The sequence below is a fragment of the Leptodactylus fuscus genome, chromosome 6 (genome assembly GCF_031893055.1).
Source record: "Leptodactylus fuscus isolate aLepFus1 chromosome 6, aLepFus1.hap2, whole genome shotgun sequence".
NCBI lineage: Eukaryota > Metazoa > Chordata > Amphibia > Anura > Leptodactylidae > Leptodactylus > Leptodactylus fuscus.
Window position 1 is genome coordinate 34,653,693 of NC_134270.1, and position 27,957 is coordinate 34,681,649.

General features: G+C 45.9%; 1 protein-coding gene across 1 annotated transcript; it reads right to left on the minus strand.

Moving 5' to 3' along the window:
• Positions 1–1,074: 1,074 nt before the first annotated feature.
• ZW10 (zw10 kinetochore protein) lies at positions 1,075–25,351 on the minus strand. The gene is made up of 16 exons (XM_075279688.1): positions 25,164–25,351; positions 22,780–22,914; positions 22,156–22,257; positions 21,308–21,385; positions 20,046–20,205; positions 19,409–19,558; positions 18,131–18,322; positions 15,823–15,983; positions 14,708–14,890; positions 13,470–13,696; positions 11,289–11,360; positions 9,006–9,175; positions 8,650–8,780; positions 8,069–8,200; positions 1,767–1,969; positions 1,075–1,275 (listed from the first exon to the last, which is right to left on the minus strand). Exons 1-16 carry the CDS (start codon positions 25,266–25,268, stop codon positions 1,155–1,157), a joined length of 2,322 nt encoding a protein of 773 aa, XP_075135789.1. The 5' UTR covers positions 25,269–25,351; the 3' UTR covers positions 1,075–1,154.
• Between the last annotated feature and the right edge of the window lie 2,606 nt (positions 25,352–27,957).

Sequence of the window (27,957 nt, forward strand, 5' to 3'; positions counted from 1 at the left end):
CTGCCGAAGCTGCTAGCAAACTGAAAGTAAGAAACACACAGCTCCCTTCCTTTACTTCCTATTCTCATTAATGTCAGGCATGGGGTTATTAGTTTAGTGTTAGTAACTCCATGTACCTCACATTAATAGGAATAAACCCCATCATGTCCCTCATATTAACCCCTGTGTGCCTCACATTAATAGGAATAAACCCCATCATGTCCCTCATATTAACCCCTGTGTGCCCCATATAAAGGTTACTAATATGTGAGACATGGAGGGACTAATAAAAGACCTCAGTAATGAAGATACTTAATTACCTCCAAGTCTCTCACATATCAGTAACTAGAGATGAGCGAGTACTGTTGGGATCAGCCGATCTGAACAGCACGCTCCATAGAAATGAGTGGATGCACCTGGTACTTCCGCTTGGACGTAGCCAGCGCGCTTAACCCCCCGCGTGCCGGCTATGTCCATTCATTTCTATGCGAGTGTGCTGTTCGGATCGGCTGATCCCAACAGTACTCGCTCATCTCTATCAGTAACTCTTACACAAGGGTTAATGTGAGGGATATGATGGGGTTCATTGCTATTAATAAGAGGCGCATGGAGTTACTAAACTGTCATGCACAGGGCCAGACTTTATGTTGCTTACTCAAAAGTATCCTGTGCCCAAAACTTACATGTACTGGAGGAAAATAACAAATCATACAATGTCGTATATCGAAGTATATTAACCTGAAATACCTCTGTCCCAAAGACACTATGTACAGTTTATACCAACACCGTATAGCGGCTGAAATACAAATTACATTCATCACAAAAGTCTCATGTGCTCTCAGAATTACAGCAAAAAAACAAGATACACAGTTACATTTTATATCCCATACCTTATACACAGTACGAAAACCTTACCCGCGCCTGTATATACCCACGCCTGTATATACCCACTTCGTAGACGAAGTCGCGGGTACCAGCTAGTAATTCATAAAGGTAACTAAGTTACCCAAGTTGGGGTTTAGCAATATGCTACTTTATGAAGATCAGGAGCTGTTACCCCTTACAATAGTTTTAAAAAAAACACAACAAAATTGCTAAAAGTTCTAAAGGTATTTACTGGTATTCGCAAAGAGACGTATATACAGAATATTACAGGCGGCGTATATGGATGGGGGTTATTTAATCTTGGCCAGAGCTGCAGCTCTCCTCTCTGTGTTCTGGAATAAAGCTCTGATCAGACTCTTCACTTCATTGGTAGAGAACTCTGTAGCCAGGGGTCCTTTACCATCTGCCCACCTGTAAGGAGAAAGAAAGGGCAAACATGAGCCAGAGAAAGGCTATGAAGACTAAAATTATCCTTACATATCCGCATATGTCATTAGAGAGATGGGGGTTCATTTGGATAGGCCATGAATATAAGATCTGCGGGGTCTGACACAGGTTTGGCCAACCTTTCTCCTGATGGTATGGGGGCCTTAAAGGTCATCCAAATGGAGCAGCCTCCTTTAAAAGAGACTTGAAGATAACATTTACCCCATCAAGACAAGGCTGACTGGAGTGATGGCCGCACACGTCTATGGTCCTCTCCTCTCCAGACTACGTGAGTTACAGCTGAGCTTCACAGGCAGGTCGACGATCTTGAAACCATGTTCCCTCACTATCTAGGGATCCTTACCTGTCAGATATTTATTTATATATCCTGTAGATTCACCATAAATATCTTCAATAGGAAAAACACATATTAAAGGGGCTGGAGAATAAAATCTACCACCGGACTTGGTACTCACCGGTCAACAATTTCCTGTAGATTTGCTTGCAGGATGATCATGAGTTCTTTGAATTTCATCCACTTCTGCACATAGATGGGCACCTCCTCCTGAAACTTCTTGTTTTTGCCTTCTTCCGTAAGCGGGGTGAAGACGAGGGGTCCTTCCTCAATCATTGTACTGCATAGTGTATAGAGTCGCTCTCCATCTTCAGTGGAAATATCCTGTCAAAAACCAAGAGTATTCAATATCCCCCACCAATATCTTAGCCATGTACTTCAAGCCATAAACATCCTGAGGAGTTGCAAATGTCATCCCTCTACATGAAAAAACAAGCCCTTGTACCTTGTGACGTCCTTTTTTGTCATGGAACGTAAGCTCTTCTCTGTCATATTGGATTGTCAAACACAGTCTGTACAGTCAGTACAGTGCCAGAGACCCTTACTATGCCAGTACAGTGCCAGAGACCCTTACTATGCCAGTACAATGCCAGAGACCCTTACTATGCCAGTACAGTGCCAGAGACCCTTACTATGCCAGTACAATGCCAGAGACCCTTACTATGCCAGTACAATGCCAGAGACCCTTACTATGCCAGTATAGTGCCAGAGACCCTTACTATGTCAGTACAGTGCCAGAGACCCTTACTATGCCAGTACAGTGCCAGAGACCCTTACTATGCCAGTACAATGCCAGAGACCCTTACTATGCCAGTACAGTGCCAGAGACCCTTACTATGCCAGTACAGTGCCAGAGACCCTTACTATGCCAGTACAGTGCCAGAGACCCTTACTATGCCAGTACAATGCCAGAGACCCTTACTATGCCAGTACAGTGCCAGAGACCCTTACTATGCCAGTACAATGCCAGAGACCCTTACTATGCCAGTATAGTGCCAGAGACCCTTACTATGTCAGTACAGTGCCAGAGACCCTTACTATGTCAGTACAGTGCCAGAGACCCTTACTATGCCAGTACAGTGCCAGAGACCCTTACTATGCCAGTACAGTGCCAGAGACCCTTACTATGCCAGTACAGTGCCAGAGACCCTTACTATGCCAGTACAGTGCCAGAGACCCTTACTATGCCAGTACAGTGCCAGAGACCCTTACTATGCCAGTACAGTGCCAGAGACCCTTACTATGCCAGTACAGTGCCAGAGACCCTTACTATGCCAGTACAGTGCCAGAGACCCTTACTATGTCAGTACAGTGCCAGAGACCCTTACTATGCCAGTACAATGCCAGAGACCCTTACTATGCCAGTACAATGTCAGAGACCCTTACTATGCCAGTACAATGCCAGAGACCCTTACTATGTCAGTACAATGCCAGAGACCCTTACTATGCCAGTACAATGCCAGAGACCCTTACTATGCCAGTACAGTGCCAGAGACCCTTACTATGCCAGTACAATGCCAGAGACCCTTACTATGCCAGTACAGTGCCAGAGACCCTTACTATGCCAGTACAATGCCAGAGACCCTTACTATGCCAGCACACTGCCAGAGACCCTTACTATGCCAGTATAGTGCCAGAGACCCTTACTATGCCAGTACAGTGCCAGAGACCCTTACTATGCCAGTACAGTGCCAGAGACCCTTACTATGCCAGTACAGTGCCAGAGACCCTTACTATGCCAGTACAGTGCCAGAGACCCTTACTATGCCAGTACAGTGCCAGAGACCCTTACTATGCCAGTACAATGCCAGAGACCCTTACTATGCCAGTACAGTGCCAGAGACCCTTACTATGCCAGTACAGTGCCAGAGACCCTTACTATGCCAGTACAGTGCCAGAGACCCTTACTATGCCAGTACAGTGCCAGAGACCCTTACTATGCCAGTACAGTGCCAGAGACCCTTACTATGCCAGTACAGTGCCAGAGACCCTTACTATGCCAGTACAGTGCCAGAGACCCTTACTATGCCAGTACAGTGCCAGAGACCCTTACTATGCCAGTACAGTGCCAGAGACCCTTACTATGCCAGTACAGTGCCAGAGACCCTTACTATGCCAGTACAGTGCCAGAGACCCTTACTATGCCAGTACAGTGCCAGAGACCCTTACTATGCCAGTACAGTGCCAGAGACCCTTACTATGCCAGTACAGTGCCAGAGACCCTTACTATGCCAGTACAGTGCCAGAGACCCTTACTATGCCAGTACAGTGCCAGAGACCCTTACTATGCCAGTACAGTGCCAGAGACCCTTACTATGCCAGTACAGTGCCAGAGACCCTTACTATGCCAGTACAGTGCCAGAGACCCTTACTATGTCAGTACAGTGCCAGAGACCCTTACTATGCCAGTACAATGCCAGAGACCCTTACTATGCCAGTACAATGCCAGAGACCCTTACTATGTCAGTACAATGCCAGAGACCCTTACTATGCCAGTACAATGCCAGAGACCCTTACTATGCCAGTACAGTGCCAGAGACCCTTACTATGCCAGTACAGTGCCAGAGACCCTTACTATGCCAGTACAGTGCCAGAGACCCTTACTATGCCAGTACAGTGCCAGAGACCCTTACTATGCCAGTACAGTGCCAGAGACCCTTACTATGCCAGTACAGTGCCAGAGACCCTTACTATGCCAGTACAGTGCCAGAGACCCTTACTATGTCAGTACAGTGCCAGAGACCCTTACTATGCCAGTACAATGCCAGAGACCCTTACTATGCCAGTACAATGTCAGAGACCCTTACTATGTCAGTACAATGCCAGAGACCCTTACTATGCCAGTACAATGCCAGAGACCCTTACTATGCCAGTACAGTGCCAGAGACCCTTACTATGCCAGTACAGTGCCAGAGACCCTTACTATGCCAGTACAGTGCCAGAGACCCTTACTATGCCAGTACAGTGCCAGAGACCCTTACTATGCCAGTACAGTGCCAGAGACCCTTACTATGCCAGTACAGTGCCAGAGACCCTTACTATGCCAGTACAGTGCCAGAGACCCTTACTATGTCAGTACAGTGCCAGAGACCCTTACTATGCCAGTACAATGCCAGAGACCCTTACTATGCCAGTACAATGTCAGAGACCCTTACTATGTCAGTACAATGCCAGAGACCCTTACTATGCCAGTACAATGCCAGAGACCCTTACTATGCCAGTACAATGCCAGAGACCCTTACTATGTCAGTACAATGCCAGAGACTCTTACTATGCCAGTATAGTGCCAGAGACCCTTACTATGCCAGTACAATGCCAGAGACCCTTACTATGCCAGCACACTGCCAGAGTCCCTTACTATGCCAGTATAGTGCCAGAGACCCTTACTATGTCAGTATAGTGCCAGAGACCCTTACTATGCCAGCACAATGCCAGAGACCCTTACTATGCCAGTACAGTGCCAGAGACCCTTACTATGCCAGAGACCCTTACTATGCCAGTACAATGCCAGAGACCCTTACTATGCCAGTACAATGCCAGAGACCCTTACTATGCCAGTACAGTGCCAGAGACCCTTACTATGCCAGTACAGTGCCAGAGACCCTTACTATGTCAGTACAGTGCCAGAGACCCTTACTATGCCAGCACAGTGCCAGAGACCCTTACTATGCCAGTACAATGCCAGAGACCCTTACTATGCCAGCACAATGCCAGAGACCCTTACTATGCCAGTACAATGCCAGAGACCCTTACTATGTCAGTACAATGCCAGAGACCCTTACTATGCCAGTACAATGCCAGAGACCCTTACTATGCCAGTACAATGCCAGAGACCCTTACTATGCCAGTACAGTGCCAGAGACCCTTACTATGTCAGTACAGTGCCAGAGACCCTTACTATGTCAGTACAGTGCCAGAGACCCTTACTATGCCAGTACAGTGCCAGAGACCCTTACTATGCCAGTACAGTGCCAGAGACCCTTACTATGTCAGTACAGTGCCAGAGACCCTTACTATGCCAGCACAATGCCAGAGACCCTTACTATGCCAGTACAATGCCAGAGACCCTTACTATGCCAGTATAGTGCCAGAGACCCTTACTATGTCAGTACAGTGCCAGAGACCCTTACTATGCCAGTACAGTGCCAGAGACCCTTACTATGCCAGTACAGTGCCAGAGACCCTTACTATGCCAGTACAGTGCCAGAGACCCTTACTATGCCAGTACAATGCCAGAGACCCTTATTATGCCAGTACAATGCCAGAGAACCTTACTATGTCAGTACAATGCCAGAGACCCTTACTATGTCAGTACAGTCCCAGAGACCCTTACTATGCCAGTACAATGCCAGAGACCCTTACTATGCCAGTACAGTGCCAGAGACCCTTACTATGCCAGTACAGTGCCAGAGACCCTTACTATGCCAGTACAGTGCCAGAGACCCTTACTATGCCAGTACAATGCCAGAGACCCTTACTATGCCAATACAATGCCAGAGACCCTTACTATGCCAGTACAATGCCAGAGACCCTTACTATGCCAGTACAATGCCAGAGACCCTCACTATGTCAGTACAATGTCAGAGACCCTTACTATGCCAGTACAATGCCAGAGACCCTTACTATGTCAGTATAGTGCCAGAGACCCTTACTATGCCAGCACAATGCCAGAGACCCTTACTATGCCAGTACAGTGCCAGAGACCCTTACTATGTCAGTACAATGCCAGAGACCCTTACTATGCCAGTACAGTGCCAGAGACCCTTACTATGCCAGTACAATGCCAGAGACCCTTACTATGTCAGTACAGTCCCAGAGACCCTTACTATGCCAGTACAATGCCAGAGACCCTTACTATGCCAGTACAATGCCAGAGACCCTTACTATGCCAGCACACTGCCAGAGACCCTTACTATGCCAGTATAGTGCCAGAGACCTTTACTATGTCAGTACAGTGCCAGAGACCCTTACTATGCCAGTACAGTGCCAGAGACCCTTACTATGCCAGTACAATGCCAGAGACCCTTACTATGCCAGTACAGTGCCAGAGACCCTTACTATGCCAGTACAGTGCCAGAGACCCTTACTATGCCAGTACAATGCCAGAGACCCTTACTATGCCAGTACAATGCCAGAGACCCTTACTATGTCAGTACAATGCCAGAGACCCTTACTATGTCAGTACAATGCCAGAGACCCTTACTATGCCAGAGACCCTTACTATGTCAGAACAATGCCAGAGACCCTTACTATGCCAGTACAATGCCAGAGACCCTTACTATGCCAGTACAATGCCAGAGACCCTTACTATGCCAGTACAATGCCAGAGACCCTTACTATGCCAGTACAGTGCCAGAGACCCTTACTATGCCAGTACAGTGCCAGAGACCCTTACTATGCCAGTACAGTGCCAGAGACCCTTACTATGCCAGTACAATGCCAGAGACCCTTACTATGCCAGTACAATGCCAGAGACCCTTACTATGCCAGTACAATGCCAGAGACCCTTACTATGCCAGTACAATGCCAGAGACCCTTACTATGCCAGTAAAATGCCAGAGACCCTTACTATGCCAGTACAATGCCAGAGACCCTTACTATGCCAGTAAAATGCCAGAGACCCTTACTATGCCAGTAAAATGCCAGAGACCCTTACTATGCCAGTACAATGCCAGAGACCCTTACTATGCCAGTAAAATGCCAGAGACCCTTACTATGTCAGTACAATGCCAGAGACCCTTACTATGCCAGTACAATGCCAGAGACCCTTACTATGCCAGCACACTGCCAGAGACCCTTACTATGTCAGTACAATGCCAGAGACCCTTACTATGCCAGTACAATGCCAGAGACCCTTACTATGCCAGTACAATGCCAGAGACCCTTACTATGCCAGTACAATGCCAGAGACCCTTACTATGCCAGTACAGTGCCAGAGACCCTTACTATGCCAGTACAGTGCCAGAGACCCTTACTATGTCAGTACAATGCCAGAGACCCTTACTATGCCAGTACAATGCCAGAGACCCTTACTATGCCAGTACAATGCCAGAGACCCTTACTATGCCAGTACAATGCCAGAGACCCTTACTATGCCAGTACAATGCCAGAGACCCTTACTATGCCAGAGACCCTTACTATGCCAGTACAGTCCCAGAGACCCTTACTATGCCAGTACAGTCCCAGAGACCCTTACTATGCCAGTACAATGCCAGAGACCCTTACTATGCCAGTACAGTGCCAGGGACCCTTACTATGCAAGTACAATGCCAGAGACCCTTACTATGCCAGTACAGTGCCAGAGACCCTTACTATGCCAGTAAAATTTCTCTTCAGAAATTGGGCAGCCCTTTTAATGTCACTCACGGTTGCGGGTACAGAAGAGACAGTAAGCCATTGTATTTGGATAGACGCTTCTCATACCTCCAGGGCTGTTATTTTGCTAATCATTTCAGTAATGGCGGTATTTAATAACGTCCCCATAGCTTTGCAGTAGATGCCTACGGGCAGCACGTCCTGCCAGACTTTGCCCAAGCGACTCAGCTGATGAATCACCTTTAAAAGAAAAACATTGCAAAATTTAGGAGAAATTCAGAAATCTTACATATAATCCTAGATTAATATACACTAAATAAAACACTCGGAACATAAAATGCTTAGAGCTTCAGCATTTGGGACACCGCCATGGAAATCTGTGACGTCATCACATTAAAGGGATACTTTGGCATTAAAGGTCTTCCTGGAAAGTAAAATGATGTCCGGCTTATGGAATCCTCAGCGGTCAGAAAATCTGAGTTCCCACCATGGGGGAGTTGACGGCCAATAGTGATTGAATGGCCACGTAACCTTTATATGGAGAAATGCTGGGATAACATGGATCACAGCAACTAGTTGCAGAAATAAATGAAGAAATAAAACGTGAAAAACCGTAAAGGAATATCTGGTTATTCCATTTTTAAAGCAGTAACGAAACTAACATTGGTTTTATCATGTATCCTGTATACCTGTCGTATTGCTTTGTGCCCGGCTGTGTAATTGTCTTCATCTTCCATGTTAAGGAAAGATCTTGCATTTGACAACCTGTCGAGAAGTTCTCCTTTCTGCAGCCGCATCTGAGCCAGAAAAGTCTCTGTGCCTGTTTAGGTAATGGAGACAACAGGACAACCTTTTAGGCTCAGAAATACAATAAATCTTCATATATTGCAACGTATATATCATCTTGATTCCTTGAAGAATTTTTGGCATTTGTTGTATTTGTGTACTGGTAAATGTAGTGTCACAATGTGGGTGAATTACCGCAAACAGCAGATATACTGGACAATGCGCTGAAATGTAACAGTGACCAGAAGACCACAGATACCTAGTCGTCTAAAGCCAGGAACCATGTCCACAAATGTGGCAGCGCCATCACTGAGCGGAACAGGAAGATGATACCGAAACTGGTGTCCGAGGGTTAGCAGGTGGTGCGCAATGTACATACAGTTGTTATGGTGGATGGCTGAGAGCTGGGGAAGTTTCTGCAGGTTCTCTCTGTAGAGGTAAAATACACAATTGTCATCAACACCGACAGATAGAAACTGAGATAAGCAAATGTGAGAGACTCAGATGTAGAGAGCAAGAGTCAGAGAGAGTCAGGCGCAGAGAGCGAGCGAGCAAGTGAGAGAGGGTCAGGCGCAGAGAGCGAGCGAGCAAGTGAGAGAGGGTCAGGCGCAGAGAGCGAGCGAGCAAGTGAGAGAGGGTCAGGCGCAGAGAGCGAGAGAGAGAGAGTCAGGCACAGAGAGCGAGCGAGCAAGTGAGAGAGGGTCAGGCGCAGGCAGAGAGCAAGCGAGCAAGTAAGAGAGAGTCAGGCGCAGAGAGTGAGCGAGCAAGTGAGAGAGGGTCAGGCGCAGGCAGAGAGCGAGCGAGCAAGTAAGAGAGAGTCAGGCGCAGAGAGTGAGCGAGCAAGTGAGAGAGGGTCAGGCGCAGAGAGCGAGCGAGAGAGAGTCAGGCACAGAGAGCGAGCAAGTGAGAGAGGGTCAGGCGCAGGCAGAGAGCGAGCGAGCAAGTAAGAGAGAGTCAGGCGCAGAGAGCGAGTGAGCAAGTGAAAGAGTCAGGCGGAGAGAGCCAGCAAGCGAGAGAGAGTCAGGCGCAGAGAGTGATCAAGTCAGGTGCAACAATGTTTTAAAGCGTGCAACATAAGAAGCAACATAACCCACTAGGGTTGAGCCCATCTTGAAATTTCAGGATAGTTTTTAAAATCTGATTTCCGATCATTTTCCATTCGAACCCGATCCCAATGCAAGTCAGTGGGATTTTTTTAATAATCGAAGATCGGAATTTAAAAACAATCCTATTCACTACACAGCATGTAGACCAAAAATTGTTTCAATTTTTGGACTCCACGCTGTGTAACGATTAAAAAAAAAAATCCCCCCTGGTGTCCGCTTACCTGCACAGATCCGCTACCTCTCCCAGTTCTTCTTGGACCGGTCTTGGTCTCTCCTTCACAGGCCTGCAGAGCACCGCCTCCTCCCAAGGTTAGTGTTAGAGATGATGGAAGTAGGCGGGGCTTGTAGTAGCTTAGGAGAGTGTGGGCGGGGAGACATGAGTGCATCACTCACGTCTCCCCTCCCACACTCTCCTAATCCACAGGCCCCACCTTCTCCCAGCATCTCTATAATACTAGTCTAGGGAGGCGGGGGGTGCAGGGCACTCTGAAGGCATGTGAAGGAGAGAGGACCGGACCAGAAGAGGGCAGCGGCAGCACTTCTGTGCAGGTAAGTTGAGCGGAGTTCGAGAGTAGATAGATACTACTGTACATTGACTTGTCTAGTAGATAGACAAGTCAATGTACAGTAGTATCTATCTACTCGCAAACTTGCCTCGTCGTCCTCAAAGCAGCGCAGCACACAGTGATTAACCGCAGCCTGCCACTCTTCTGCTTCGTCCCTGTTTTAACGTATATTCAGCTGAGTATACGGTAAAACAAGGACGAAGCAGAAGAGTGGCAGGATGCGGTAAATCCATAGGAATGAATGGACGCAGCCAGTACGCAGGGGGTTAAGCGGCCGGCCTCTTCCATTCATTCCTATGGGTGCTAAGCTTTTCCTACAATGATTGGCCAGTTGCCAAGCATTGTGGGAAATAACCTCCGATCTCGATCCCACCCAAAAAGTTAGGGATCGGAATTCCAATCACGATCGAAAAATTTACTCGATCGCCGGTCGGAATCCGAACATTTGTGATCCTGATCTCTCAACCCTAGTAATCACTTAATGGATTTGCCCATGCATTAGAGACATCACCCAGTGAGCAAAGGAATGGGGGGGAGAGGGGGATGCAGGAATACCCAGTGCTGTGGTCTGTTGTATTGGGATTCTGGTGATGTTTATGACAGCTTTATCTTCAGCACTATTCTTATTGTCAAATACAACTGACCCCCTCCTAATATGGTGCAACTGGCAACAATATTTTAAAGGGTCAATTAAGGCCAAGCAGTGTGACTTGGCCTTAAGCATATCAAGGAAAGACTGGGGCAAATTTACTAACAGGGTCACATCCATTCCAACTAAGCCTCAGCGCAGCACAAAAAGCATCCAAGATGGAGATCAGCGCAGACTGGACATGAATAGTAAAGCTTTATGAGGATGCCGAGGACACTCACTTGTGATACGTTGGGACAACATCATAGAACAGATGGAAAATGTTTCTGACAGTGTAGAATAGCTGGATGGCGCTGAAAAGAAGCAGTGACGAAATAAAAATTACAACATACAAAATAGAAACCAGACAGGGTAAAGTAGAAGATCGAGGAATTAACCCCTAATACTTCACCGGAGCACAGCTAACCCTAAAGAAGCATCTGCCATATTGGATCCATGAAGGGGTTTCTGGGTTTACACTACTGATGGGCTATCATTATTATAAGATGGGTGTGGGTCTGACCCTTGGAAGACCTAGTCATCGAAAGTGTGAAGGGGCCACGGTGCTGGTGTGTCCTCGCCATTGGGGCAAATTCATCATTCCCTCTGATACGATTGAAGCAAACATTTAGCACAAGGCCCTTTCTTGCACCAAACATCCGTCTCAAGCCCTGATCTGTGCAGAGTCTGCCATACTGTGTGAATGTGGTGGACAAGGCATACAATATGCCAGTCTTAAAAAAAAATAAAATCTTGCCCCATTGTATGCCATCTACATAGTAACAGATGTGCCAGGTATTGCAGTTCAGAGGATCAGAAGGGGCGCCGAACCTAAGCTTAGGTCAACAGTGTAAACCCAGGAAATTCCTTTAAGGACCTTTTCATTGCGAATTCTGTCAGACAGCATCAAAGCAGTACAAAACTACAACCTCTCTGCCCATGGAATAGTTAAAGGGGTTTTCAGAATCTAAGGACTCCCAGGTGTTGGATCAGATATTGAAGACCTACCTAAGGAAAGATAGTCAATATCTAAAAGTCGGGAAAGCCCCTTTAATCCACAATAGACAATACTAATGAACATTCGGGTCATTTGCCAAGTTTAATTTGTGAGGCTTTACCTTAGTTACCAGGAGTACTGAGGTGCATATAATACTATGGGGGGGGGGTACTGAGGAGCATATAATCTTGAAACTTTTCTTAAACTATATTTTGGCCCTCCATGGTTTGAGGGACAGTGAACTGGCCCCCTGTTTGAAAATTTTGAAGACTCTTGGTGTAGGGCATACTCTATGTCTAAATGATCCCACACTAAGGCTGTCCATATACATGTGATAGATATTGCCGAGTGCTTGTCAACAACTAATCATCCCAATAAGTCCCTCCTCTCCCAAAGCACATGTGTGGTCAGCATCACGTACATGCATTCTGAATGTGGAGAGGGAGTAAACCAGACATCTCTGACAGCGGCCCATCACACCTGAGAACAAAAACTGCTCAGGTAGAAACTGAACAGCCCAAGCCTTCTCTCCTCCAAAATCAGACATTCTGGAAGGCCCCATACATGTTAATGGCAGGTTCGGCTGACATTCATGTAATGGGTATGGCCAGCCTTACTGTATAATGGATACATGCAGTTCGTAATACGCATCTTAAAGGGATTCTACAACTAAATCGCTTTTTTTTTTTTTGCTTTAGACGTCGGAATAGCCTTTAGAAAGGCTATTCGTCTCTTACCTTTAGATATGGTCTCCGCGGCGCCGTTCCTTAGAAATACTGGATTTAACCGGTATGCAAAAGAGTTCTCTGCAGCAATGGGGGCGTCCCCACTGCTTCCAGAGACCTCTCTGCAGCGATGCCTCCATCTTCAGCTGCAACCCCGCCTCTTCTGTCTTCCGTGTCAGTCCAACTTCCGACGCCTGCGCAGTACACTCCTGTATTAAACTACAAGAGCAAGAGCAGCCTCCCAAAATGGCTGCCGGCCGGCTGCAGTGCTCTCCTGTATTGAACTACAAGAGCAAGAGCAGCCTCCCAAAAATGGCCGCCGGCCATTTTTGGGAGGCCGCTCTTGCTCTTGTAGTTCAATACAGAAGCGTACTGTGCAGGCGTCAGAGGTTGGACCGACACGGAAGACAGAAGAGGCGGGGTTGCAGCTGAAGATGGAGGCGTTGCTGCAGAGAGGGCTCTGGCAGCAGTGGAGGACACCCCCATCGCCGTTTGAGCACTGGGGACCGCCTCCATTGCTTGCGGAGAACTCATTTGCATACCGGTTAAAACCAGTATTTCTAAGGAACAGCGCCGCGGAGACCACGTCTAAAGGAAGAGATGAATAGCCTTTCTAAATGCTATTCCGACGTCTAAAGCAAAAGTGGTAGAATCCCTTTAAAGGATATCCATTGACATTTGGTGCTAGGATCTAGACTTACCAGGGCTTATTGTTAGTTGTGGCTTCGGAGAGGGTCTGGTAGGCCAGCTCCATCAGCTTCTCTACAGACTCGCTGATCCTGCAGGTGGGCAATGAGAACGTGTGCTGGCTCAGCTTGACCTCATTCTCTAAGGCTGGATCTTCATGTGAAGGACTCTTCTGCTGTTTTACCTTCTCTCCCTTAGGGCTCTGGAGCTTTGGTACAGTTACTTTAGAGTCGGGTGTGATCTATTATAACATAGCAGAAAGCATGTGGTTCAAGAGCAAGGCTAGGTTCACACAGCGCAATTTGAAACTGGTTTTGAAGCACAATCGGCTTTCCGATTGTGCATTGTGTCAATCTGTCTTAATACGGCTGTATTGACACGAAAACATTCATAATTCACCCAGGATCCTGCGCAGATTTCTGTCTCCCACTGAAAACAAAGTGAGGCAGAATCTGACGGTGGTTTTGAGGTGGAATCTGTCTAAAAATTAGCACCAGATTGTGTCTTATGAACCAACCACCCATTAATACCCATCACTACTAGGAAGAGCTGGGTAATATCCAATACCAGACCATCTGAATTCCCTTGAATGGAACTAAACTGCAAACCTATCGCGTTACAAATGATATACAGTGGGGCAAAAAAGTATTTAGGCTTTGTTACAGCCCCAAAAGCGACAGCCCCAAAACATCACTGCTCTAGAGGAGATCTACATGGAGGAATGGGCCAACATACCAACAACAGTGTGTGCCAACCTTGTGAAGACTTACAGAAAACGTTTGACCTCTGTCATTGCCAACAAAGGAGATATAACAAAGTATTGAGATGAAATTTTGTTACTGACCAAATACTTATTTTCCACCATAATTTGCAAATAAATTCTTACAAAATCAGACAATGTGATTTTCTGGATTTGTTTTCTCATTTTGTCTCTCAGTTGAGGTCTACCTATGATGTAAATTACAGACGCCTCTCATCTTTTTAAGTGGTGGAACTTGCACTATTGGTGACTGACTAAATACTTTTTTGCCCCACTGTATCTGCAGCTTGGTCACTGGCTTGTGAAGCGGAAACGGCATTCATGCAACACGGGTGTCTCTTCAAGTAGCTGATCTGTGGGGGTGCCAGATGTTAGGCCAGCACAGATCAGATATTCCGAACCATCAATATTTACCCCCGATACTTTTCCTATTAATCCACTCTATTACATAGAGCATCTGGAAAATGAACACAGGACACGGCCTTCTCTCACCTTCACAGTGTTATGTATCTCAGAGGTCATCAGGTTTCTAGCAGCAACAATTACGTCCTGGCATTTCTTACTGGCAAAATGAGCGTTGACATTTCGGGCATATTTAAGCAGCTCTGTAGCGTCTCCCTTCAGGTATTTCATTCCCTTCAGGTCGTTTTCGAATTGCTCAGTGGCTTTTATAACCTGAATGTAAAAGAAAAGCACATTGATATCAAGTATACCAAACTGAACATATACTGGAATTGGAGTTTCTTTGTAGATGAACAGTTTGTATTCCAAAATGCAAAAACCTTATAGATAACAAAAAAATACTATATGTAATGTATATATAAAAAAAAAACCTTTAAACTGATCATACTAGAGATAGTGGTCAGCCATCAGATACTCCTTTTGAATCCCTATCTACAAATGCATGCTTGGTTCGGCCAAGTAAGCATGTGTTCTCAACAGAAAGGGTGAAGTAAGGGCAGCGCCCGGTCTCCGCTTTCCGTCTTCTGCCCGAGAAACTGGACAGGAGACGGAAACCTGGCAGTCAGTTTTCAAACCCATTCACGTGAGCGGGTTTGCAAAGTGACCGCCCGTGAGCATCTTCTGCCTCTCCGCGGCAAAAGTTTTTTTTTTTTTTAATACTGGACACAAAGTCCTGCATGTCCAAGTTTGTGTCCGGTTCTAAGAATCCTCAGGCACATGCGGTTTTATATACCGCTAGAAAGCAGACAGCGCGCTGAATTCAGCAGGAAGGTTTTGGGATGTGGAACGGGAGCAGGACTTCTTTTTGTAATTTTGTACAAAAATGTAAGCCAGGTCACCAATATTCGTTTTTGACAGGGCACCCCCTTTATTCTAGCTTCTGAAAGTTTAGAATTTGGACAATTTGGCAATGGAACCATTAGGAATGTCACAAATCTAAAGAAGAGTGAGCTGAGAAAACCAATGAGATTCCTCTGATAGTCTAGAATATTTAATAATCCTGCTGCTATAAGTTTTTCTATATGCTTAGGACATGCTCACTTGTGGATCTCATGTTGGAACCCGACAGTCCCCACTAGAAGTCAGTAAGGTCCATCGAACACCGTTACATGTGCCACAGATGCAATACAAGCCAACACATTTACCTCCTCATATTGCTCAAGTTTATTGCTATTGGTGGGAATGGAGTAGACCAGACAGTCTTTAATGATGGATTCCGAAATATCTTCCCAGATGAGGTCTCCGAGCACTTCCCCCAGAACAACCTTATTCCCTTCTTCTCCTCGCTGGTTTCCTACAGGGACATCTAGAAAAAAATGGACAGAAACTCAATGCAAAGGCTGTATTCACATGGCCATGTCCTACAAAGTCCTTTAAGAAACTGTTTTTGATATGTTAAAGAAATGGCACAAGGTTTTATTAGTGGAAGTAAGAATCTATAAGATTGGGGAGAGCTAAGGCTGGATCCTCAATAAGGAGCACACACGTGTCACCGAACACTTCGGGCATCCTTTGTAAGGACCTGCCTCTATAAAAAGTACAAGGGCTCAGAATGAAAACAGAGAGGGCCATGGTAACCCTGGGATCATTTCCAATTGCCTAAAATCCTATACAAATACACATCCAAACAAACCACTTTTCAGGGACACCTACGAGCAGCGGCAAGATGAATGCATCACTGAGAACATGCAAATAAGAAAACAATGTATTCAACTGAGCAAGTAATAGATCAGTCATATAAAATATCTGCCCCCTAACTCACACTGCAGGGTACATCCTATGCTATTCAGATTCAAGACGTCTCCCCCACCTCCTGCTTCTGGTTGCCTTCTCCTTGCCAGCTCTTACAAGCAGGAGAGCTGGAACTGCAGTGCTGAGCAGCATGTTACAGAAATACACTGCAGATTCTGCACACTGCACACACAGATAATAGTCAGGCAGTGGGGGAGGGTTTTATTACTATATCACTGCACTCCTGGTCACTTAGATAGGAAGAATATTCTCCACAGCACTCACTGCATGGGAGTGAAATAATGGGGAGGAACAAGGAGGGTAAAGCCATGTTAGGAGGAGTCTAAGAGCTGCCAGGTAACATATGAAAGGTGACAATGTCATTCTGTACTTCAGAAGTCCCCAACCACCGGGCCACGACCCAGTATCGGACCATGGATCATCTGGTACTGGGCCACAGGTTCCATCAAACGGCCTCCCTGTGCTCCAAAATGTACAATTATTGTACTTACAGAGCAATGATGAGGTGGACAGGACCGCTTCTTTGCACAGAGCCTGTGTACATCTTCTATTTTCCTCACAGTGGTACCACAGAACAGGGGTAAAGATTCCGGCAGGAAAATAGACGATACACATAGGGGGTGTGCAAGAAGAGATCCCCTCCACCCCATCACGGCTCTGAGAGCACAATATAATTATACATGGCTAAAAAGCACTGAATGGTATGTGCGGGAGGGGGCCCATTACCTTGGTGGGGGGGCACCATTACTGTAACAGTGCCCCCCATAGGTAATAACATTGCTTATGTAGGGAACAGCTAATAACTAAGAAGAAGGGCACTTAAGTGCAGGGTGGCCCTGAAACCCAAACCGTGCCCCAACCAGCACAAACAACCCCCCACCCCCACACAAATATCTTCGTAAAGGACACTGGTCCTTGGTGCAATAAAAATGGAGGACCGCTGCTGAAGTTCCCAGGAATTTATCTTCACATGAGACTTACACCCTGTCTACACATGCAACGGAGGTCTGGACTGATAGTCAGACTAAGGGTGCATTCACACGGAGTAACGTGCCGCGTGACCTGGAACGTATACGCAGTGTGAGATATTGAGCGCCGTATATGCTCCCATTGATTTCAATGGGAGCCTGGATCGTATATGCCACGTTATTTTGCGGCCGCTAAGATACTGCTGGTGATTTAGCATAATTATTTTTCTTTTATGTAGATTGTGAGTTCCATATAGAGCTCACAATGTACATTTTTCCCTAGCAGTATGCCTTTAGAGTATGGGAGGAAATCCATGCAAACACAGGGAGAACATGCAAACTCCATGCAGATGTTTTTTGTCCTTGGCAGGATTTGAACCCAGGACTTCAGCGCAAGGCAGCAGTACTAACCACTGAGCCACCGTGTTGCCCCGATTTAACATAACATTTAGTGGAGAATTCCTTCAAATCAAGAGGTAGAGACTCTGTAACCTCAAGAGTGACTTCCTCTGATATGTTACTGCACTAGGTGCAATAGGAAAAATATATACCTGGCGCAATGCCCGGGGAACAAAGCAATATTTGGAGAGCATCTTGTCATATGATCATGCATGTCATATGATTTTTGCATATGAAGATACCAGACAAACCTGATGATGACTAATGCGTCCTGATGAACTTACTAGACTATGCCAAGGCTCCCGCACCACGTGCACACTCCTATTCTACCTACCTAGTAGATGCTTGTGTAGTAGCTCCAGCACCAGCTTCAGCTTCAAGAAAACCTCTGCGGGCGGTGGGTGCTCTAGGTCAGACTTTGTGCTTTCAAACCGCAATATGACTCCCTGAGGCTGGTTCTCCACAAGAACGTGAAGGGATGGATACGATACCAGAGGCTTGAGGATGTAATTCAGGAGTAGCTGACCTATGGAGGAGAGAGGCAAGGCAGATTGTAAGTAAGGCTTAGCTAACCATCGAAACAGACCTCGCCAAGGAGAGAAGTCGACACTTCATAGAAATAACTTGTAGGAATGGTTTTCTGTATTTCGGCTCACTGCTGTTTATGTTTCTTCAGATCACTGAGATCTGGGGGCGTTTGCCTACAACTCTCTTAGGTTCACACAATGGAAAATGAAGAGACATACCTTGTTTTCTGCATCCTGCTGTGATCTCTGCTTCACATTTTTTTTAAATGTAAATTGTGAGCCCCATATAGGGAACACAATGTACGTTTTTTTCCTAATCAGTATGTCTTTGTAGTATGGGAGGAAATCCACGCAAACATGGGGAGAACATACAAACTCTTTGCAGATGTTGCTCCTGGCAGGATTCGAACACAGGACTCCAGCGCTGCAAGGCTGCAGTGCTAACCACTGAGCCACTGTGTTGCCCCTATCTCTGCCTCACATTGATAGCAATGGGAAGCAGATTCAGGACACAATCTGCCACAGATTTGAGGTTGGAATGCGCTCCCCAATCCGTGACAGATTCCTCCATGCAAACCTACCCTTAAGCTCACACCGCAGTAGTTTAGCTGCGTGGGTTGAGGTCTGGATCACGGCTTGAGATCATTGTCTAGTTGCATGACCCAAATTTGAGTGAGCTATAGCAGTTGGACAGAAGGCTTTACACCTCACACTAGAATAGTACACAGAGGTCAACTTGGACTTCATCCAAGTGAAGAAATAGGAGACTTTCTTTCCCCCACTTTTAACTGCCCATGCCACTTTCCTAGAATGGAGCGTATTGAGAAACATGGCTGGCCTGCTGGATTTATGATGTTATGACATGTTACTGCCATAAAATGATCCCTGGAATCTACACCAGCTACAATTCCCATGAATCAGGCGCACCCTTTAGTAGGCCGTGTGCCTCCTTATAGAGCAGGTGCCCCCTAAACCAATGCAGGGGATCTAAAGACTGGCTTTAAGAACACCAGGCTTTGTAATTCGGCCCCAACACCTTTCCCGTGATTATATGGCCTTGATTTTCCACACAATAATGATCTTACTGAAAAACTTCAGCTTTGTGTTCAGCTCTCCCAGAATCGCCAAGGCCTGAAGGACGGACCCCAATATTGGACCAGAAGTGCTCTCCTCAGTCGGTGGCAGGGTGCACAGGTGCAGTTCCGTTTTCAAGATCATTTCCAAACTTGAGTAATCTGCAGTAATAGAAACAATTCAATGAGACATTAATAGCCTATCCGCATGATATGTATAGAACTCAAATAGGTGTGGGTGCAACCTACAGGACCCACACCTATCTCCAAAATAGATGCCCCCCAACCATCTTGCCTGGGTAAAGCAATCCCTAGAGAGGGTGGGAAGTGCACTTGGTCCTTGCGACTGACGGGGGACAAAGCTGAATGGATTTTTACTCTGCCCTTGGCCTCTGTAACTAGTTCCCATTGAAGTCATCTTACTTTTCTATGACTTTGTTACATGTTCTATGATATTATGTGTGAGTACGCCAAACTGGAATGATTGTAGATTCAGAGCAATTGATAGCCATTAATGCAAATATGACTATGAATGAGATTTCCCTTTAAATAAACATTAAAAAAAATATGATAACCTGGAAGAATTACTAAGAAAATGCAGACTGTGCACCGGAGTTACGTGCTGCCTCCTTTATATAGTGGTTGGTACCTTTGGATGGGGGAAGCTTCCACACCGCCAGCTTCTGCCACTCCTCCCCGAGGTGGTACAACATGTTCTGCTTCTGCACCGTCAGCTCTATTCCCAGAGATTTCAGCACCTTCAGCTCAAAGCCTTTCCGGGACTTGAGGATTTTAAGGCAATTCTGGGCCTGAAATTCAAAAAAGATCCTACAATTATTATGGACAAGAGAAAATGAAATAAATGTCCGACCAGCAAGGAGAAGATTACTAGTAGTATCAATAGGACGTCTCATGAAGACATCCCCCATTCTCTAAAGTCTGGCTCCAAGAAGGCTCAGTTATTACTGGCAAGGGAAACTCCTCAGCAATATATTGTGCTGGACACTTAAAGGAGTTTTCCAGGTTTAATTTATGACCTATCCTTAGGATCTGACACCAGGGCCCCTGGTCCATCAGTAGTTTGAAGAGACTGCAGCATTCGAGTTCAGTACTTACCAAGGACAGCGCCATAAAATTGTACGCCAGCTGTGACTGTTATCATAGCTCAGCTCATTCGATTGAATGGGACTGAGCCGAGATCAGACTGTGTGACCGATGAACGTGATGTCACATGTCATGGTTAGCACTGTTGCCGTGAAGGTATATCCATCAGAAGAACGTTATCATTTGCCTTGGATGACGCCTATAAAGTAACTAGGTCACTTCTAAGGTGTCCACCACTGCAATCTTCATATGATTTTATTTATACGTCTTCCGCCGCAAGACGACATCAGAGCAGCAGAAGCGGCGCACCCTGGATAACCTCTTTAATGTCCACACATACGACAAGTAGGATGTAACAGCCTCAGGCTTGGGCCTGCAGTTTCATGTGCACATTATATAACACGTTATAATGGTTTTTCTGGTATGTTAAAATTTTGGTTGCACAATTGTAAATGAGGCTGCGCTGCAGGAAGTAACCTAACATGATTGCGATATGACAGTCGCCAAAATACGAAACGGCTAACTTTTGTTTGCAGATATGCAACCTTGTCACAATAGCTCGCAATGCAAGTCACATACAGCTGCAATTTGCTGCTGTGTGACTATCTGATGCAATGAAATGGCACGCAAGTCAAACAAATCGCACAAACCTTTTGGTCACAGACTCGTCTGAGACTTCATGTCACCCAACCACTGTCAGTATAAGCCCTAGCTTCAATTTAGTCCTTTCCAAACTTGGTAAAACAAAAAAATACTGTAGTTGTACCAAAGGTTTCTAAAAATGCAACAGTAATGTATTAAATTTACCTTTTCGAGTTGCTCGGCTGCACTGATGTAGTTCCTTTCAGACAACGCAGTGTTGTATTTCTCTATGGCGCTATTGAACTGAAGCAAAACACAAGACGACTTCAGGTTAAAGGGTTGACTGTAAAATACAGGGGAGTTTATTCTATATACAGAGCCAGTCTGTCGCAAGAAGTTACTGAGTATGGCCACCTGGTGGTTGGGATGTGAATTACACCCTGTGTATTGCACAGAATTTATTTCATGAGAAACTTGAGTCCTTAGCCAAATTCATTCTGGTATAAGATTCTGACTATGTGGACACCAGACACATTATTGGGAATTTAGTATACGTTCACACATACTGGATGCAAGTTTGATTTGCTAAAAGTCTATCAACTCAATGAAACACTGCAACAAATAGCAATAGCGAATAACTAGGATATGTCATCACTTTATGATCATGGGGCTCTGACCAATGGAAACCCTACCGATCCTGAGATTAAAGGGGCCACAGAAATGGATCTCCCAGTACAGGATCATCAGCCGTCTGCTGTGCAGGGAACTGCTGCAAAGTCCTATACGGTGAATGGGGCTCGATGCAGGAACAGCCAGAAGAGACGCTGTGCAATGTATAACTTAGAAGGGGATGTAACACTACACCTGCACTGTGCCCACTTCTGTACATTGGGGTCCTAGAGGTTGGAGCAGCATGACCATAGTTAGGACATATCCTACCTTGATAGCACTTGGCGAGAAATGCTATTGTGAGCAGTGAATTTGAAGCACAAAGAGTGAGGGTGTCCCCATCCTCTATAGCCAGGAAATCCCAGGAGTCCCCCGGCCTGAATGTCACATGAGCAGGTACTGACCTCCTGCAGCTGCCGCAGCACTCCCAGGATCATGGTGTTTTTCTCCAGCTGGTGCTTCAGTTCTGTGAATTCACTGATGGCCACTTTCAGCTCGTTCTGAACCTGAATAAAGAGAAGTCTATACATCTAGATCTCATCATGTAGAAGTGCAATGTCCGTGTAAGGAAGGTTACCATAAAAACAAAGCGAAATATTATAGGATCCAGCAATGGCGGACGTCGTCTACTTGACTTACTGCTGAGATACAGAACAAGTCTGTAACTAAAGGGTTAATACATCTTATAATATAGTGAGAGGATATTCCATAGCATGACCCCTCATTCACATCTGCGCTGGTATTCCGTCCGGTGGAGTCCACATGAGGACCCCACCCCCGAACGGACTACCGAACACAACTGCAAGCGGTGTGCAGCGAAAGCACATGGACCCCATAGATTATAATGGGGTCCATGTGCTTGCCGTGCACTGGTAAGCGCCATTGTTTCTGAGACTAATCTAAGAGCTAAACAGGAAAGTCGTAGGAATCCTCCACCATTCTCCATACAAGGAATTTAATCCTGAAAACCTTGCACATAAGGGGCAGACATGGGGGCGCCATCACGGACCACACTATCTAGCACTTACCTCATTGTCTATTGTGGACTTTAAAATATCCACATCCCTGTTCAGACTGTTGACTTGTGCCACAAGATCTTCAGCGCTCTGCATGCTGGGGAGGAACTCATCATATTTCTTATTGATCATGTCACACACTTCACCCTATAAAAGGTACAAACACATAATGGAGGTGAATAGAGTCCTACAGTCACTGATACAGCGACCATTACAGGACGTCACATACTCTTATCATCCAAAGACATCCTGTGATCTGATTGGTGGATGGGGGAGCATGTGCAGTAATAGGAGCGGCACAGCAGGTCCATCCACTGTGTAGTGTTGGATCCAGGGAACTGCAGCGTCGCTCCTATTACTTGAATAGGAGCACCATCTGATGAAAACACAGAGCGGCAGTCACCATGGACTTTATGAACTGGATTCCCCCATACAGGTATAAAACAGGCATCACCGATCACGCCAGAAATGGCTGTTTTGCGCATGCGCTCTATCTACAGCTGATCGGTGCAGAGTCCAGTTGTCGGATCCTTACAGATTAGATACTGATGACCTAATCCTGTGAATTGATCATCAGTATGAAATATTACTATGGGGTTGGAAAACTCTTTTAGGCTGAGGCCCCACACTGCAGATTTTGCTTTGTTATTTGTGTCAATGTCAGTAGTGACATCACAAGGAATGGGAAATATAAAGGAAGTTCTTATACTTCTACCTTCTGCTCAGTCCCCTCCTGCAAAATCTGCATCATGGGGTCTCAGCCTTGAGTATACGTGACAATACAGAGCTTTCCAGAGATGGCAGCCTGTACCCTGCAGACTACACAGACGGGGTTAATACAGGTGGAGCTTACCTGTCAGAAGGCGACATGATAGCGCACACATACTACGCCCATTGTACGGTGTATTAGAACAAGTCTAGCGACTAGTTTACATAATGACTAGGCCTGAAACACAACAGGAGTAGTAGTAAGTATCTACAGACATTGTATGACTGGCAGGTTACCCAAGTGTCACATGGTGCTGTATATAGTAACATGGCATTACCCGGGCGCAGCGATCACCTCCGTGCCCCGGCTTCATGTTACTGACAAACTGCTTGGTAAGAAGAAGGATAATATGAACTGTGGCGAAGGCCTAGAATTATAGAGAATGCAAGTAAACAGGTCAGGAGAGGCGATTACATGGTGACTATACATAGCCGGGCGGTGGCTATATAACCTGCAAGGATGTACCTAGTGTATACATCCTTGTAGAGTGACACTACAGGAGCGAGGAGGAGACAGACGCTTTATTACCATCGCTGTATACACTGAGCTCAATGAGGATTGCGAATGCAACGTCCCCTGGGCCAAGAACTGGAATATTCCTCCTGTAACTGGGGTTAATATAGCACAAATCTGATGTTATAATACCCCCAAAGGTCTATGGTTCATGGGGGGCACGATGTGGAAGAAATAAGTAAATAAAAATGTCACCAAAGATGTAAAAAATAAAGTGAAATTGAAAAGAACCCCAGGGACATAAAACACTATTGGTTACCTACACAAAGATTATCGGGAAAACTGCTTAAAAAATATTTTTGTAACCAAAAAAACCAAATATATATATATATATATATATATATATATATATATAATATGCTTTAGTAACAGTGACCAGGTGACGGCCCATTTGTGTGCCCCATGATGCCATCCGTATACCGCCAATGCCCCCATTCACTGCTATCCGAGACACCAGGCTGAAAACGTTTTTCCCCCAGACTCATGGCCGCCGACGCGTGTTTGTGTGTGTGTATGGGGTCATCATAGAAATAAAAGGGTCGGTGTGTCAGCTGTGAAATCCCTTGCTCGCACACTGACACAGCCTATGATGGTGCGAATGGCGGCTTAGGATGCGTTTATATCCATATCATACAATCCGTTCTCCTGGACAGTCATAGGAACAAGAAGAAAACATTAAAAAGTTGGATTTGTCTAGTGATGGATAACAATGGACCCCAAGAGACCCATATGACTATAACGAGGTCTGTTGGGTATGGGCTGTTTGTGATAGACATATCGCCAGACGAAAAAGTAAACGGACGGACTTCTTCCGTAATTTTAGACAGACTCGGGTGCAAGATGTCAACACTATGTGGCTGTACCTGTATGTTATTGTTAGGTTGTCATTATTACTGAATGGCGGCGGTATATATGTGTACAGTCAGGCTGCACACTCTGTACACACACGCCAGATATCCAGGGATCAGGGCCTATGACAACTCTGACTGTCAAGCATACAGAACAAAACAGATGTACTGACAGTGAGGTCTACCGAGGGACATCCAATGCCAGTCACAGCAGCAGAGTCACCTGACAGCTTAGCAGTGCCCTATATATAGCACAAAGCCTATACCTTCACTTCTTCCACCCTCCGAGACAGGCGACTGATTTTGGTGCTCAAATCCTCCTTCTCCAGACGCCCAGAATGGGCCAGCACCTCCGTTACAAAGGACGCCATCCCGCCTGCCAACTCGCAGCCTCCACCGTCCCGGGCGCTGACGGGGCCGCGTTCAAATCAAGAATTCGCCTATCATGCGAGGAATGCCGGGAAATGTAGTCCGTCCTGGGTGCCGCGCGCGTCTGCGCAAAGGGGGGTTCTTACAGCACGAACTACAAGGACCGGCATGCAAAGCGACAAGCCTGATGACGGCTCAATAGGGCCTAGGGTTGTGTTTGCAAAGGACGATGGGATTTGAAGTCTATACAGCGTATACAAGGCATAGCCGATTCACGGGAGGAGACTACAACTCCCGGCATACTTAGACTGTACAATACGGAAAACAGGTTGCCACGTCATTCTCACGGCGGGATGCTGGGAAATGTAGTCTATTTATTATATGAGACGATAAAATATAATTATAGCTCCTGTATATATACTCAGGGTAGTATAGATTATACAGCTGAAGGAGAGTGTGGATAATAAGGGGCAAATGTAGTTACAGATGGAAACATACTCTACTGCCCTCTAGTGGGAAAGCAAGATACAAGGTTATGTACTGCCCTCTAGTGGGAGATATATTTATGTAATACCGCCTAGCATTCAAAGCACTGAGAAAATCTGAGAAGTTACATATTGTAAGCCATGTCTCCTGCCCGTGCCCAGTCCCAAACACACTGTTATCTGCCCTATAAGCGGGCATCATGGCATGGTATAATGTACCCTAATAGCCTCTACAATGTAATGGCTTTTTCAATGTAGCTCCAATATTATAAGACACCCCCCCCTCCCCATTGTAGCCACCGAAATACCGTATAATGCCCTGCTGATAAAGGTCTACACAATATAATGTCTCCATCAGTGAGGCCTCCCCAGTATAACGTATCAATGTCTACTATGGGACATTATACTGTATGGAGGACACTATGGGACATTATACTGTGTGGAGGGGCCACTATGGGACATTATACTGTGTGGAGGGGCCACTATGGGACATTATACTGTGTGGAGGGGCCACTATGGGACATTATACTGTATGGAGGGGCCACTATGGGAGATTATACTGTGTGGAGGGGCCACTATGGGACATTATACTGTGTAGAGGGGCTACTATGGGACATTATACTGTGTGGAGGGGCTACTATGGGACATTATACTGTATGGAGGACACTATGGGACATTATACTGTGTGGAGGGGCCACTATGGGACATTATACTGTATGGAGGGGCCACTATGGGAGATTATACTGTATGGAGGACACTATGGGACATTATACTGTGTGGAGGGGCCACTATGGGAGATTATACTGTATGGAGGACACTATGGGACATTATACTGTGTGGAGGGGCCACTATGGGACATTATACTGTATGGAGGGGCCACTATGGGAGATTATACTGTATGGAGGACACTATGGGACATTATACTGTGTGGAGGGGCCACTATGGGACATTATACTGTATGGAGGGGCCACTATGGGACATTATACTGTATGGAGGGGCCACTATGGGAGATTATACTGTGTGGAGGGGCCACTATGGGACATTACACTGTATGGAGGGGCCACTATGGGACATTATACTGTGTGAAGGGGCCACTATGGGACATTATACTGTATGGAGGGGCCACTATGGGACATTATACTGTGTGGAGGGGCCACTATGGGACATTATACTGTGTGGAGGGGTCACTATGGGACATTAAACTGTATGGAGGGGCCACTATGGGACATTATACTGTGTGGAGGGGCCACTATGGGACATTATACTGTATGGAGGGGCCACTATGGGACATTATACTGTATGGAGGAGCCACTATGGGATATTATACTGTATGGAGGGGCTACTATGGGACATTATACTGTATGGAGGGGTCACTATAGGACATTATACTGTGTGGAAGCCACTATGGGACGTTATACTGTGTTCAGGGACTACTATGGGACATTATACTGTGTTCAGGGACTACTATGGGACATTATACTGTATGGAGGCCACTATGGGACGTTATACTGTGTTCAGGGACCACTATGGGACATTATACTGTATGGAGGCCACTATGGGACATTATACTGTGTTCAGGGACCACTATGGGACATTATACTGTGGGGGGCACTAAGGATATTACATTTTCAGCAGTCTTTGTGCCAGGACTTGTCCATCCTGAGTGCCGCCCCCTCCACCCAACCAATACTAATATCAATCCGCTCAGTGAATCCAGGAAACGTCTAAACATGGCCAACCCCTGTACTGTAGTGGTGCAACCAGGATGTCCTCAAATAATGTGGGGATTAATGTGTTAATATGTGTTTTTTCACAGTTTTTTTTCTTTAATTTTATTACATTTTTCACAGGTTTTTTTTGTCCCCTTAGGGGACTTTATCTTGCGATCTTCTTATTGCTATTATAATACATTGCACTCCTATGTAACACAATGTATTATAATGCCTGACATTTTATAATAGGCTTTTTTATTGGGCCATGCCTTTAGGAATTGACATAGGAAGCTGTGGAGGCCTTCATTAGGCTTCACACTGCAATGTAATGGCATAGGACCCCTTCGATCTTGTAGGTTTCCAGTGCCTCCAGGAGGGGACCCTCTCAGTCCAAAATCCCTTAGATGCCATGGTTACTATTGACTGCAGCATCTAAGGGGTTAAAAGCCTTGGATAGTTAGGAGTACACAGCCTGCATTATTCTATTGCAAATG